The 16,656-nt window shown below is 31.6% G+C and overlaps 1 protein-coding gene across 2 annotated transcripts; it reads right to left on the bottom strand.

Annotated features, from left to right (window-relative positions):
• Positions 1 to 1,212: 1,212 nt before the first annotated feature.
• Positions 1,213 to 15,838, bottom strand: LOC127064704 (rho GTPase-activating protein 190). Of its 2 annotated transcripts, XM_050996149.1 has the most exons (25): positions 15,539 to 15,838; positions 14,358 to 14,649; positions 13,925 to 14,270; positions 12,951 to 13,861; positions 12,651 to 12,860; positions 12,428 to 12,439; positions 12,093 to 12,279; positions 11,900 to 12,015; positions 11,669 to 11,821; positions 11,355 to 11,593; positions 11,036 to 11,237; positions 10,776 to 10,946; positions 10,428 to 10,679; positions 10,171 to 10,349; positions 9,903 to 10,086; positions 9,618 to 9,826; positions 9,117 to 9,530; positions 8,785 to 9,024; positions 8,508 to 8,705; positions 8,364 to 8,416; positions 7,905 to 8,286; positions 7,684 to 7,815; positions 7,515 to 7,565; positions 7,003 to 7,099; positions 1,213 to 6,914 (listed from the first exon to the last, which is right to left on the bottom strand). In XM_050996149.1, the coding sequence occupies exons 3-25, from the start codon at positions 14,093 to 14,095 to the stop codon at positions 6,716 to 6,718; spliced, it is 4,962 nt and encodes a 1,653-aa protein (XP_050852106.1). In that variant the 5' UTR covers positions 14,096 to 14,270; positions 14,358 to 14,649; positions 15,539 to 15,838; the 3' UTR covers positions 1,213 to 6,715. The 2 variants fall into 2 exon arrangements, with proteins under 2 accessions (XP_050852106.1, XP_050852108.1); XM_050996151.1 differs by lacking the exon at positions 12,428 to 12,439 and having other exon boundaries at positions 13,925 to 14,649.
• Positions 15,839 to 16,656: the final 818 nt, after the last annotated feature.

Below are 16,656 nucleotides of genomic sequence, written 5' to 3'. Positions count from 1 at the left end.
AGTAGAAATAAAAAAAATGTATATATAAAAGAAGGAAATAAAAGTAGTACTACCGTTCTTGCTTTAACGTACGATCGATTATTTAAGCGAGAAGATATTGTAAATGTATTGTAAGACAGACTTCGTGAGATGTAACTAAAATGTCCAATGTTAGTTAATAACGATTGTTAGAACAAGTATTCCAATTAACAATTATAGTTTTTGTCAAAAAATTCGAAAAAGAGTTGATTTTTTAATTACATTTAAAACGTGCAATTACCAGCTCCTTCGCACAGCCACCGTGAGTCGGTTTGATCTTATTCCGGTGAATAATTCTCTGTCCTTAATTTTTCGCCGATCTTCAAAAATAAAAAATCACGAAGTAAACATAAATGACGTAAATAACGCCAAAAGCGTTGGGAATTTTTCATAGCACCGAAATTGCTTTCGAAGAAACATTCGCAGTTACATATAAAAAGATGCTCTATATGCCACAATTAAGGACCACATTAGAAATTATTTTAAAACTCGTAATATTTAGGTAACCACAACGTTAATTGAAGAGAGGCCAGCGCTTATAATATACATACTCGGCAATAGCAGTCGCCCACAAAGTCGCTTTCAGCGCTTTGAGAGGATGCAACAACTGAATCAAAACTCGTGGCCAAGTATTTTTATTTAATTAATTAAACCAAGACTATAAGCGATAAAGAAAATTAATATTGCGTGCAAAACGATATTTCTGCATTTTACTGGCAATAGAAAATTTGCTTTGCTATGCAACCAACATTTAGAAGAAAAGTAGAAGTGGATATGATCGTCCTAATTGGCTACTAGCTACGACGTTGACGGCTGTCGTGCAATTTTGATTTATACGTAAGGTATTTTAACGCGTTGAATTTTCTTAATAATCTTCGCGCGATATTGTAAGCGAAATGTCAAGTAGAAATAATTTATCAACGAATTATAACTTTAACTAGTCCTTGCATATTCCGCATAATCTTGTACACTAGTACAGGTAGGATTATATATATGTAGGTATATGGACGGCCGGATGGAGACCGCTTAAAAAGTTACAGCGATGTAAACTTTAACTTCCGTGATTTTTATCTTTCACGAGGATTCAATTACACTCGAATGAAAGTAAACGAAAAGTCGGATTAGGAATTAAAGTCGCTGCGTCTCGTGTAACCTTCTCGTGCAACGAAAAATAATGACGAAGAAATGACTAGATTTACTGTTCAAATTGTACATAAAGACGATTTTTATTTTTTTAAATACTTTTTGGACACCGATACTTTTTGTGGTATTTTCAGCTTACTTCTCATTTTTTTCTTCGCAAACGTCGTAATGCATTCGATTCTTTCATTCTCCCCTCGTGTACGGATATGACACGACGCGTCGATCATACATATTAAATACTCGTCGAACTCTACGAAAGATTCTCACGATTATTATTTAACTTGAAACTTATGTCAAAACCGTTTTTGCCTGTTCCAATCTATGAGAGCAAGAGCAAGAGCAAGAGCAAGAGCAAGACGATATCGTGATGACGGCAGCACAGCGGAGGAAATGTAGGCCGATTATCGAAAGAAAAAGGGACGGTAAACTTTATTAATAACGATCTATACGAAATACCTTCTTCCCCCGAAGTTCCTCCCGTCCTTGTTGAATTCGATTAATCATCTTACAATTCGTAGTATCAAAAGAAAATGGTCCGTCGACGATCGCGAACGATGTAACGATACATATTTCACCTCGTCCCTATTCTATTAAAAAACATCACGAATCTATCGTAAAGCTCGACACTTTATATTGTAATTATTTTGTACATCGGTTATATGTACGAGCGTCGAAAACGGCAGCGCACCGTCCCGCCCTCACTCTCTTTTTTTCAATCTTCCCAATTTTTTTTGTATTCATAAAGTCAATATGTAACGCCAGTACGACCAGTAGATCAAAGCGCGTCGAAAAACTTGTTTTCTTCCTGTTTTTTCCCTTTCTTCATGATCAGACTCTCTTCTCATAGATCTTCTCTTCCTTTTTCTTTCCAACCTCGACTTCTTTCTTCCCTTTCTTTTTCGTTTCGTAAATAGCGTCATTAACGCCAATAATTCGTGTCAGCCGTCGATTATGAATGACAATCGTTATAGCGTAAGCAACAATTATATACACATTAAAAAGCGTCATTACAATTATCGATTACGAGTACTCGTGGATTACTAAATTACATGCCACATCCAGATACATCGTTCGTTCGCCATCTTACAAGACTATATAGCTTTTCGTAGTTTGTGCATCTTCGAGTAAATTGACCATTCAAACGGATACGACTGCTTATTTCTGCTCACTGAACCGGTCGCTGCATCTTTCGTCGATCGATCTTCGTTGCAACGCGTCCTCTATTATATATATTTGATATATGTATATCTTCGCATACCATCGCGGCACAAAATCGAGAAATATCGTTCCTTATATCGTAATAAAGATTTTAATTAATTCGCCGTTCTTCTCGTTTAGAGGATGTATGATCCACGATCGTTAATTTATAATACTTGCATTAATGAAATAAATAAATAAAAAAAAATGAAAATAATAAAAAGAAAAGAAAAAACTTGACTGTCTATAATATTTAGCATGTTGGATGTATATACATATGCATACACGTATAACTTCGTTCACACGTTGGTAAGATCCTTTTCTTTTCGAGCCTTCGATCGATTCTTTCGCAGCCTCATGCGAAACGATTGCGATCGTTGTTTCATTATAAAGTATAGAAATATTTGCCAACGTCGCTGTGTTTTTTGTATGTTTCATGAAGATCGAAAAATGTGTTCGTCAGAAGGTAAAGCGGTGCGGAGTGTAAATTTTAACAAATATTTCTATGTAAATGTTATTCGAGAAATTCGACCGTTTTACCATTTCATAAAATAAAGATTTATAATCGGTGGAAACGAAAGACGATATGATAAAATATTTATATTAACTTTTTGCGTTAATATAAACTTGACAATTAACATCCGAGACCACGCAACCTCTTCATTTCCTTTTTTTTTTCGTACATCTACATCCACATTATATTCATGTAACTCATTCGCAAGCACACTAATCACACAGTTTTCCATTCTTTGTTCGTATTGTTTCTTGTTAACTTATATAGTACGACTTTAAAAAGTGATTGCGTTTCAATCATTCGCTAAATATTATACTTAAGACATATCGAAGTTTCAGCAGCGTCGTCAGTATAAAATTTCATAACTTCGCGCAAATTAGAAATCCTATACCTACGTCTACTAACGCTATATATAATACGCTTAAATTTTTTATGTATCAACCACATACGATCGTTTACCGATTTCGATTATATGTCTTTATGAATGAGTCCGAGAATTGTAACAACGTGTTTTCCGCCTTACTTTATGTGTTTGCTTTTTTTTTCTTTTCTTTTTTCTTTTTTCTCTTTCTGTCTTCCTTTTATTATACATGATATATATCTCCTGACAATAAAAACCAAAGTGCAAAACGATCATCCTTTCGACGCCCGTTCGAACTCGCGAGCATTAAATTGACGGTACGACGCAACACGGAGTTGCATGCGAAAAAGTAATTTATTAAGTAAATTATCGTTCCGCGTTTTTTTCCTATTTTGGATGGAACTATTTGGCAAAGAATTGTTGAAACTATGTGTCAATGATCCCATACAGATAGACAAAGCGGAACATATAGTATAGGAAACTTTTAATCGGCAGAGATTCCCATCGTTCATATACAATAATAATATAGTTATTGATACAACGAGGACAGGGTTGCGTCCATTTACACGTTATGTATAATATTATATTTATATAGTATGTATATGAATTATTTACAAAAATCGTTATAATTTATTATAACGACGACATTTATAAATACACAAATTTTCTGGAAAGAAGAAAAACATACTCATCAAAAGTTCAAGACTTGAAACAGTGCGACATATCTAAATTGGCGATCAAATGCAACTACGATTTGCATGATGCTCGTTGTGATCGTAGACTCGTTTCGTTCACATTATATATACTCCATACGTCTAATTGCAATCTAACTTGAATAATAAATCAGATCGTTTGCAAAAAGCGATTAAAGTATACGCTTTAGGCCGACATACGGCATCGCAAAGCGCAGTCGTCGATAGATCGGAGATGAAAAAAGAATCGCATCTCCTTACCGTAAGAAAACCGCTTTGCGTGCACTAAAAAAACGATTCCCGCAAAAAGATGATAATAATAATTATTATTATTATTATTATTATTATTATTATTATTATTTTGTATTCGTGATTAGAAGAAGAAAAAAGTAAAAGAAGAAGAAACAGATCGTCGAAAGATCGAAATCCAAGAGAAAAAGTGGACGCAAACGCTTTTTTTATTTAAGTTTCGACGTTCGGCGCAACTGTACAATTATAATACATTCGCACATCATCAGTCCACTCTATAAATTAAAAATGATGATCTTTATTCGTTCGTTTCCATGTTATCACAGGCAACGACAGTTTAACATTTACTTTTAATGGGAATACGCTTATATCCCACAGTCCGTACGCGTCGAGATTGAACGTCCAGTTTGCGAGATTTATTAAAGCAGAATCCTAAACGGACATTATCGTAGAAAAGTGAGTTTGCTTCAGTCAGAAGACAAGATGATGGCGGAACACGCATCGAGAACTAATTTTGATGAGTATAAACGAGTATTCGCCAAATCTCTTTAAAACGTTAATGATCGCTAAGATGGATGATTACTTTTCAATATTATCTTATTACTTGCGATATGCAGTGACCACTTATGGATTTTTAACCATGCTTTTTTTGATCTCGTGCGTACCAACTACACCTTGCTTCCTATCACAACGTTATATAATTACGTACATACGAATGTATAAAATTTGATTACTACTAAATGGGAATGTAAGTACGATTCGCTGTTTATTAGGTGTGCTTGCGAGACATACACGCACACACATTTATAGAATTATCATTAACAATGTTCTTTTATAAATGCGACGATGCGTTCGACAGGCGTATATTTGAAGCAAACGGCCGTGTTCGAGATTTCGTCTTGCAAAAAAGATTTAACGTGTCTTTTAATATCGCGGCCGTGCTACAAATTCACGTCTACGAATTCAAAATTAACAATGACCTCCTCCGACGCTCTTTATGCAAACTTTTTTTATATATTTTGAATTAGAAAAATTGTGCTAATGTTGGCATTCAATGAGCTTAAACCCTAATTTTAACGGTATTTCATTCTTTTCGTTCGCTTTCATATACACTTAAACGATGTGCAACTTCGAAATGTATATCGCCAAAAAGATATGATTATTAAAATCCTAACGTACGGATTTATTTATGGCACATTTGTAGCAACAAAAAAGCATAAAAACAAAAAAAAACAATTCCGACAGATATTGATTCTGACAATATTATAAAATTATCAGAATGAGCGAATCAATTAATAATTATTTCTTGTGTTCCTTATGTTGGTACATATTGACCAGCACTTTGTCAAATACGTAAGTACATATTTAAGAGATTGAAGTTTCATTAGCTACTGGCACAAAACATAATTCTTAATAAACAAAATTAAGTCTATTATTCGACCTATCTTCCTTTTTAAAATTATTTTTCTATAGTCCGCCTTGGTTGTTCGTAATTTAATATCTTACATTAGTATATTTCTATATACACTTCTGTTCAAAGAAATCGAATAGTTACCTAGATAACTTTAAATCTATTGAAGAACACCGCTGTATTATATCTGCTATTTTTTAAATTTTCAAAGTCTGCCTCGTATAAGTATACTGTTAACAATTTAATGCTCTCTGTATGACATTATTACTGCTTATTTATAAATTCCGTAATTTCATGTAATATTTCGTTTTCGATTAGACGGAATAGATATATGGATTATATCACCATACAGCTTATTGAACGCTACTTGAAATCAAATTTATGCGGTTGGAAATACCATTTGAAAAGTAATCTTTATAAAGCGAAGTAAAATTAATTTTAGAATACAATCGAAATAACGTTACACTGAAACGTTGCACTTGATACCATTATGGGCAAAAAAGTCAGATCAAAATAAATAATGCGCGTAAGGATCATACAATTATTTTGTCTAATAAAGACGCGTCCCCCACTTCCCTTTCGACGATTACCAGTTTCTTTTTTCCTATGAAATTAGTAAAATAATTCAATATGATACTTAAACTACATGAAAAAGCAACATCAATTTTGACATTACAATTATTTGATATTATCAAATATCAAGTCTTATATCTAATACGTAGTAATAAATACATCGTTCTGGATACATCCAACATGATACATGCATACTGTTATGACACTTGGATTGACATAGTTACTTGCATTATTAACCGATGCATAAACAGCCATCTTAGGATCGTTCGATCATTCCGCTCATATGTTTTAAACAATATAAATCAAGATTTAAATAAATTCGGTCTTTTACGTCGCATACTTAAATTAATCATATTATATATGTACTACATCAAAACAAATATAATAAACTATAATGAGACCAATCATTCTTGATTATTGTAATTGTCACTGATAACATGTTAGCATGCATCAGACGCTTTTAGAAGCAACAAGTTCTGAGGAGAACTATAATATTACTTTTTAAATAGATTCGGTTTTGTTTACACAACCAAAAATTCCTGCAATAACATTTTGCACTACACCATTACGATAGCCTCTTCTCCACAGAAAAGAAATGGGTATTGATCAATCATCGTTTGCACAACGTCTTCTAAATATGGCCTCATGGCTTCAAATCTGCCAAGATCATTAAATTCTATTGGTAATAATGTGGGCCACCAGCAGATGGCCAAATTTTTGCTGTCCATACTATTTAATTTGCAATTTTCTGCCACTCTGTAATCACATAAATTATTAATTTTAGGCAAATAGATATAAAAAAGACATACATCAAATATACAAAATAACTTGAAAAAAGTCTTACTTGACAAAATGTTGAAATATGAATTTCAGTACATCAAAGTTTACTGGATTTAATTTATTAAGCATCAAACGTAAAGCTAGCAGCCTGCAACTACGATCTGGAACCATAAATATGTTTGTATTATAGTATTCCAAAAAATGTTATTTAACAATAAACCGTAACAATAACAATAACAATAGTAATAATAATAATAATATTAGTAGTAGTAGTAGTAGTAGTAGTAGTAGTAGTAGTAATAGTAGTAGTAGTAGTAGTAGTAGTAGTAGTAGTAGTAGTAGTAGTAATAGTAATAGTAGTAATAGTAGTAATGATGATGATGATAATAATAATAATAATAATAATAATAATAATAATAATAATAATAATAATAATAATAATAATGTTATTAACATTAAGACAAAGGAAAGAAAGAACAGGCAATGTTTGTTCTGCATTAACCGTATTTTAGAAAAGCATAATAATTATGATAACAATCACGTATATTAATATTCCAAAGAAAAGGCGATACTAACCTTCCATATTCATGCAAGTCGCTGACATTGGTTTACTGATGCCACGTGCACCTAATATAAGCACACACATAGCTCTACATTCTCATATCAAATAACATTTAAGTATATTTTTCTTATGAATCAACCAATCGTTTTGTTTCTTATAATACTGTTACAATTAATTACTCACCCGATATGTCTTCGAGTTCGTTCATGCGCTCTTTATCAATGAGTGGTGGTAACCTCTTAGAAAAGAAATCTTTTAAAGCTGTTGCAACTGCATTTACAGGAATATCCAAAGAATGTATGTCCACATTACCATCTAATTAATCATAATTGATAAGAATTATATTTTGTAAATGACACGTATTTCTATTCAAAACATTTCTATTAAATCTATCGTATAAATACCTTCTTCGAACTTCTGAAAAAGAAGTTCAACGTGCGCTCGATTTCCAGGAACTCTATATATCCCTTCTGAATCTAATCCTTCGTCTTCAATAAACCGTACACATTTCTCCAAAAACAACGGTATCCGATTAGTTTCGCTTTGTGCGAAGTCTTCTATCACCGGTTGTTGTATTTGACCTGAAATTGGTGTTCCACTAGGTCCTTTTGTTTGCTTTATTTTTTCTTGCTTTTTCTTTTCCCTTTCTTTTTCTTTCTCTGCGTGTTTCTTAAGTTTTTCTTCCTTCTGTCTACGTTTCTCTAATTTCTCATCTTCCTTTGCTTTTTGTTTATCTTTTTTTCGTGTTGATTTGTCACCTTCTTTACCTTTATTGAGTATTCCAAACTACGAAAATATGATACATATAAATATACTTTTATATTTAAAGGTAATAGACGTTTATATTGTTGCTCTTTACTTACACTAGGAGAATTTATTTCCCGCGGAGATGAAACATCTAGGCTCGATTCATCATCTGTGTAACGTTATGAAAATTATTAAATTAAAAATTTGGTTAAAATTTCCCTAAAAATAAACAAAATGAATGAATCGTAAAAATTACTTACAAGAAGCACTAAACATATCTTGAGTCATATGTTTAATATTAAAAGGATGTTGCAATGTTGCTGGTAAATGCTGTTGCTGTAATGAATTACCACATCTTTTGCGTAGACTAGCTGCTGCATGCTTATATTGCTTTGATCTGGCCCTTGACATTTGTTCTGGATCACTTGATTCACAAGTATCTGTAGTTTCACTAGATACTAATGCATAAAATTAAATCATTATATTATTACAATATACAAGTTATTTATATAATACAACACAAAAAAGTAAACGTACCTCTTTCTGCGGGATCGATTCTCCAATTTTTATCATCTTTGAGATTATAATTCATTCCTACAATACCATCTCCACTTCCCATACTTGCCAATGATGGCACTTTTGGAGTTGCAACTGGTATGGCAATGCGTTTCTTACGTATCCTTTTATGCGTTAACGGTTTCTTATTTACTTTTCCTAAAGCATCCACTATTTTTTGTCTTTCCAAAGAACTCCACTCTGAATCAGAATCACTGTAAGCTATACATAAATAAAAAACATAAGTATATGAAAAATATTGAAGCTATTTAATGCATCGTCATATTCATACAAGGTATTAAAATAATACTTACATGGCTGTCCTTTTTCACGTCTATGTCGTAATTTAGATTTGTTGTTTCCAACAGAATCTTGCACTAACGCATACATATAGTCGCCGTCGTAAGCAGAATATAAACTAGGAACAACGTCTTTCACCTGTGCATATTCCGATCCGAGATCTACCAATTCAGGTGTAGCAAGAGGAGCATGGCCCAGACCTACTTTAGGACCATGCTCGTCTTTTTCACCTATTGTCATTCTAGCTATAGCGTCTGTTACATTGGAAAAATCTTTTAAATTAATTTTTCCAGGTTGCTTCAGTGTTTGACTATTTCCCTTTGGCCGTGGTTTCGCTTGCGAAATATGACGTCTACCTGTTGTAAAAGCTCTATGAGGATAGCTATTTGTTACTCCATCTTGATGCATGAATGTTTCTTTAACCCAACCTATATGAATAAATAATATATACATGAATATTAAGAAATTCAAGATGTTTTATTACCGATATACCGTTATACTTCTATAGTACTAACCAGATAATTTGTTAGTAATATCTCCAGATTTTAACATCTCTCTTTCTCTTTCTTCTCGATAAAAATCGACTTGACTGTATATATCACTATCATCACTTGGACTAGCTCTGTTATCAGCAAATTGTTCAGTCAATCCCGGGTCTCCAAGATCACCATCCGGCGTTAATTGTTCATACGACTCTGAGCCACTTCTGAAAGTTACAGACATACTGCTTCACATTAGACTTGTGAATTATAGAAAAGATATCATTAACGCAATATTTTAAAATGTTTCAGATTACTTACCCATCATCTGGCGTTTGAAGATGATAGCTTTCATGTCGTGGTGGTGGCATTGGATGTAGAGCAGAGTATTCTAATGTACCCTCACCACTATCATTTAAATTACCAGGTTCCTCCATATTGAATGCTTGCTCAATTTCTGGTTTTTTCTCCCACACCTCTTTAAAAAATGGCGTATAAAAAGCAGCTGCAATCGTAAAATAAATAAATTGACATTCTATCGAAAATATATAACGCTAATAATAAAATTATTATCTAAAGAAAATTATACTTTTTTGTTGACAACTTGATGCAGATGTCATAAAGTGTGCTTGTAATCTATCTGCGGTTGCGTTTCCTTCTGTGATAAGCAAATGACTCAAATCATTACTAAAGAAAGCATTGGCACCTCCAGTATCAGTCACAGCCATAATTTGTATTGGTAAATTGGGTATATTCATAGAAAATGCACTGAAAGCAATTTCAATAGATATAACAACAATTATATAACAAAATGCAAAAATATTAAATCAATTATATGATACATACTTAAGAGTTGCAAGAGATGCTTTTCTCTTTGTTGAATAAACCAATATGAAACCATGTACAAGTTCGTCTCTAAATGCATTTGCTCCATGAAAACTCGAAATAATAACTTCAACTCTGCGTTTGGATTCCCCTAAAAATGTTTCCAATACAATAGATCTATCTCCACTGAGAAAACAACACTGATGACTGAGTAAAGGTCCAAGAACATTTTCCACTGAATATGGATCTCCGCAGAACATACACATTATTATTCTGCAATGGATAATTTATTTGTAGTTCTTCTACTCTCCACATAGAATTCGCAACTTATAAAACTATATATTTAAATTATATTATTTAATAAATTACCTAATATCTGGTTCTAAACACTCTATAACACTTTGGTAAATATTCAAAAATCCAGCTCGATGATTTATAGATTGTATAAGTTGCTGCAGAGCATCTTTCACCAAAGGCGTTGGGAATCTTTTATCTTGTTCTAAATCATCTATGCAAACATCAATAAAAGGACACTGCAAACTATAGCATAAATAATAAATACCAAAAATAAGGATAAACAATCTAATTGTTCAATAAAACTAGAAAAAAACTTCTCTAAGCACATATACCTATCAGCAAGATTTTGTCCTTCTTCCCTGAGTCGTATTGCTTCCATATCATCAATACTTGATTCTGGTAAAAACATAATAACAATAGGTAATCCTTGAAACGGTAATCTATCTTCTTGTTCTAAATTTGAAAGTAATGTTTTCTCTAATGACGAACGAATGTACTCGAACGAATCCTCATTTGAATATATACAAAATGATCCTGCAATGATAAAACATAAAGAAAATATTTTAAATATTACTGATGATACATTAAAAAGATTTAAGAATTTTTATAAGATTTTTTATAAAGAAAATTTATAAAGAAATTATTGTATACCATGTGGCATGAAATCTGAGGTGGTAAAAGAATTGTGTGGTAATCCTACATCACCATCAATAATCCTATATCCCAAAGTGTATAATTGGCAATCAATTTCTACTTCATCATCATCTGTTTGCGCTCTTATTTCCCGAGCGAATTCCTCACCAAGACCATTACACCCAAGTATAACCAGATTCAGTTGATTGTTATCTGATGTTAATTGCCATTGACTACTATGATTCCAAGATGAAGGTCTATAACAATATAAGAATATTTTAAAGTAAACTTTAATTTATAGAAAAAATTATTATGTGATAGGATCACTTTACCTGTGGGCTTTTGTACCAAGTATCCTTTCTATTAGTGCATCCATGCAATTTGGATATGCTGGGCAATGTTCTCTTATAGGACAATGAACAAATCCTAAGTGTTGGAACAACATCAACTTTCTATCTTGATCCAGTCTGTCTAAAGCTTTGTACCTGCACAGTAACAATAAATGTTTTCAATCATAAATTCTTCAGTAAGAATCTTAAGACATATTTTAATGGATTATTAACCTAAAATCATCTAGTAAAGCGTCCGTAATTTCTTTTATATCATCCTGTGTAATGGTTCCAGAAGGAGCTATGCTCTTGAAGTGATAAAATAAATCAGCATGTTCTAACAATAACTCCTGCAACAATCAAAGGGATACAAATATTTATAGTTAAGAGATCTTAATATTCCTGATCATATAATACCAATACATACTTGAAAATTGTGTTTTGCTTTTTCAATTATTTCTTTTTGATGTTGATCATATATTTCCTGACAATCATGATGAGAAAGAGCTTCAAAACATTCTCTACCCATAAATAGTACTCGAACCTCAGATAATTGTTTTCCAGGTGTAACATAACCAGTTTCTTCTAATAATTGCTTAAACTGTTTCTTCCATCTAATAAAATAATTATAGATTATAAGATCCAATTGATTTAAGAGGAATTAAATCGAGAATAACAAAATTTATATCATCATTATGCTAGTCAAGATCTGCTTATAATTGTACAATACATAAAAAAGCAATAAATAAAAGCATAGATTACCTTTTTGGAAGTCTGCACAAAGAAACACCACCCAGAATAAAGCAAAGCATTAATATATTATGGATGAATATTATTGTCTAGAATTCTAAATGATTGTATAATCACAACAGAAGCATATACAAAATTAAGCAATGACACAAAGATTAAGAATAAATATATTAGCTTCATATTTGGCTCAATATTTTTATATCAAAGCATTATTCCATTATATTACAATACTTACTCTAATCGACGTTGTTCTTGCTGTAAAGCATTTACATGATTTTTAAAAACAGTTTCAGCCTCTGGTGTTTCTAAAACGTCATAAGGAATTTTAGAGCTATTATTTTCTCCAAAATCATAATCAATCCAAGGTATATCCTCGGGACACTCGTAAAAATATCGATGAAAGTCAGGATGTTCTTTTATACACTGTTGTACTGCAGACCATTCCCTAGTGAACAGAATTGACAAAAAAAGTTTTTTCGTTTTTTTAACTTCGCTTAAAAATAAAATTGCAGGAAAAATAAAAAGAAAATCTTACTCATTCATTAAATTTGATATATCGGGACATATCTCATGAAGAATATCTGGTAACACATCCAAGTATCCTTGTATTTTTTTTGCCACCTGCTCATCTTTTAGCTTTTTAATATGTCTTCTAAATAATCTTTGTGTTGCATCAACTCCAAATAATTCTATGAAAGTTGAAAATTCCTTATGTTGTGCAAGTTTTTTAGATGCTTGTGACCATAGTGCACGATAATCAGTAACATGTATACGAATTAATCTTTGCAAAGATTCAGTTGATGTATCTAATAACTCTTTTCTAGCCCTAGCTGCCTCCGCAAAAGGAATCACTTTACTGCGCGTTTTAGTTTTATCAATTAACTGTGCTACAATCATAAAGGCCAGGTCAATATTAATATTTTCATGCGCAGAAGTTTCCACTATTAGTATAGATCCCTTATATTCTTTGCGCATCACTAACTTTTCTGCTTCTTTGACATATTGTTCATTTGCATCATCATTTTTAGTTGTGATCAGAACTATAGGCTTTTTTGTTTTCATTAAATTATTTAGTATGTTAGCTACTATTTCAACTTGTTTCTCGATTAATCTGTTAGGCACAACACTTACATCGAATACACACAAGAAACCATCAATATTTAGTTTACCATCTGGTAAAACTTTTTGTTCATATTCTTTTTCAATACCCAATTGATTTTTGCAGATGTACATAAGTTTTTCAGCACTAGTAATTTTAGTGGCTGCGCATCTCTTTGCATAAGGTTCCATCTTACCACCCTTAAAAGGTTGAAAGGATGCATCATCTATAAACTCTGTATGTTCTATCACTTGAAATTGGTACTCTGTACCATCTTCAGCAGTCTTTGTTACTTCGCCCCAATACAAAAAGTGATCATTATTCACGACTCTGCCACTAAAATCCGACTGCAAAACATATAACATAATCAATGAACTTATATAAAATTATAATTCAAGATATTACAATACCTGTGATAATACTGAAATATGGTCCACATTATAATCATCGCTGAGAGAACGCATAAAACGATTACACAAGCAAGACTTGCCAACTCCAACTTGTCCTTTATCTTTCTCAGTGCCAGAAAGTCCAACAATCGCAATATTTATAGCCTTGACATTATCGCTTTTCCTTGCCATTTTTGGAATAATGTACAGTTATAACACTTATGCAATTTTCAAATTTGAAAATAAATTTGTTTTTCTCAAGTAATGTTACTCAAGACATATTTATGTATGTTTAAAAGTAAACGATATTATAATTGCTTATATTTATTAGGAATTTGTTCGCATATTTTTGATCATAATATTAAATCTACAAGCATGTATGAAAATCAGAAAAACTTCCCTTAGGTAACATCTTCATTAATATATTCTATTACTTTAATTTGTTTTTTCGCACTTGGTACTTATATGTCATCACAACAATGCAATTTCAGATGTAGTATCCAAAAATTTGTATAAGCATATATGTTTAACTAACATTTGCCAAAATTTCATTTGTGCTTTATCAACACAGTGTTCTTATTCCAAATTTGCCAGTAATAATGCCATATATTCATTTCTTGATAATATACATATCTCAAGACTTCAAAAATTATACGTATGAAATACAGTATGTTCCAACTTCAATACAATTTCAGGAAGATTATCTTGTAAAAAGTATAGTATGTAATAGGATCGATGACATATATCTGAAAGTTACAAAAACAAAAGAATGGATATATCTCGCAATGATTAACCAAGATAACGAAGTAAAAGAAAAAAATATCAAAAAAGAAGTAAAATATAATTGATATATGAAATATCTAAATCTAAAAACAAAGATCAAACTGTGTAGTATTTTAGACCAATTATTTTTTTGTTTTAATATTTCATTTTCTTCTATAAAAATGTATTATAAAGGCCAAGCATACATGACTCATGATCAACTGTTTAACAGTCCATTATTTTTACAAACACACAAATATAAATCGAATGTCATTTAAACACTTGCACACAAATATAATTGAAAGCAACTATTTTCTTTTCAAATAAAAATATAACGACGATTGCGTTAGCATTCGGTAAAACATGATATCTACCACGTTACGATGTAAAATAGTCGATATTTTGCCATTAAGATAATTTCGAAAAAAGAAAAATTCTAACATGTTTCACAATCTTTTAAAAATTACACATAAAAAAATCGAATTTTAATATTGAAAAGCATAACTGCAACAATAGAAAAATAAATCGTTACACGTTGCTGCGTGTCTCTCGTGAACGGTCTTCGCCATTCGTCAAGCTTATTACGTGCAATCATTGAATTGTTATATCGAAACAAAAAAAAAAAGATTAACACGCGCGAAAAAAGATTTGTTCGAAATATGATTGACAGCTATGAATAGATCAATATGCAATGTACACATCCGCGCTGAATTTTGATAGTGACGATTGCGCGTACATACGTTTTTAATATGCTAAGTTATACACTTGACAAAATCAACTTTAAATTCTTAAGATCGTCATGTATAGAGTCATTGAACGGAAGATTATTTTTATCTTTTTTTTTTTATACGAAAATGCTTCCTTTGTAAGTACCTTAAAATTGATGTGCTATACCCGCATGAAAGACATACAGATACATATATTCCTTCGTTGAGCGATCTCACGAGCCGACCGGCCGTCTCGTTGAAACTTTTCTAAAATCCGATAAAATCTTCACCGCTTTTTACCGTGCGTCTACTATCTTGACTTCTTTTTCTGCATACACGCTGCACCAAAAAATATCTAACACTTTTCTGGACAGTGTTAAATTCCAGGCGTGTAAATAACTTCACGTCAAACTTCGACTATTGCCCCGTAAAGGAGCCATCTTGGTGGGTGGGCACACTGCGACTGATGTTTTTAATAACGATAGTATAATATGCTATCCTGGGCAGGATCGTATCAACATAAAATTATTTTGACTGCTGATTATTCTACATGAAAAAACAACTCGAAAATCGCGTGGAAATAATTATAATTATTATCTTCTTAAATAAAATATTATTACGTATTAATAAGAAAATCTTATCGATATATCGCCTGGCAAATAAAAAATCAAAATATATTACATTATTTCAATGAAGCAAAGTTGAATAGATGTAGCAAGATAAACGTACTTATACCTTGAGAAATTAATTCTGAAATATAAATAATTATCAAGTAAGATTTTATAGGATTCTGATTGGAGCATTTTATGGGATTCTAATGTAACATGTAAGTACCGCCCAATTGAGATCCGGTAAAGTTAGCTTTCATCTACCTTCGCTACGTTACCTTTTTTTATTTTTCAAAAGCAATTTCCTAATGTGTGTATACATACAAATGGACGTTTTATTAAATTAATATCAAGATTAAATGAATCGTAAATTCAACAGTAAAGCAATACACTGAGATATATTGTATCATAGTAAAACAGCGACGGTCCTGACTGTCAAACGATAGTATCGCCCTCTAATAATTCAAAAAATGCCGATAGTAATGCACTAATAATATTAATACATTTAATAATTTAGGTGTGAAGACAATTTTTATATAAAAAGTATATTTTTGATGAATGTGTAATATAGATTCTTTTTGTAAGAAAAAAAATAATGAAGTGTATAGTATATTCAAAACATATTTTTGTAATAATGAAATATATACGCGCACACATAATATATACAACAAATACA

Source organism: Vespula vulgaris, chromosome 6 (genome assembly GCF_905475345.1).
Source record: "Vespula vulgaris chromosome 6, iyVesVulg1.1, whole genome shotgun sequence".
In the NCBI taxonomy this organism is placed as follows: domain Eukaryota; kingdom Metazoa; phylum Arthropoda; class Insecta; order Hymenoptera; family Vespidae; genus Vespula; species Vespula vulgaris.
Note: the sequence above shows the minus strand (reverse complement) of the source record. Positions and strands in the feature narration are given on the sequence as shown.

Bases quoted from the DNA above. Each gene is read 5' to 3' on its own strand.
- LOC127064704 (XM_050996149.1), bottom strand. From the start codon at position 14,095: ATGGCAAGGAAAAGCGATAATGTCAAGGCTATAAATATTGCGATTGTT. The intron at 10,350-10,427 runs GTATGTATCATA...AATTGCTTTCAG, and splicing joins GCATCTCTTGCAACTCTTAA to TGCATTTTCTATGAATATAC. The intron at 9,531-9,617 runs GTTAGTACTATA...TTATTCATATAG, and splicing joins TATTACTAACAAATTATCTG to GTTGGGTTAAAGAAACATTC.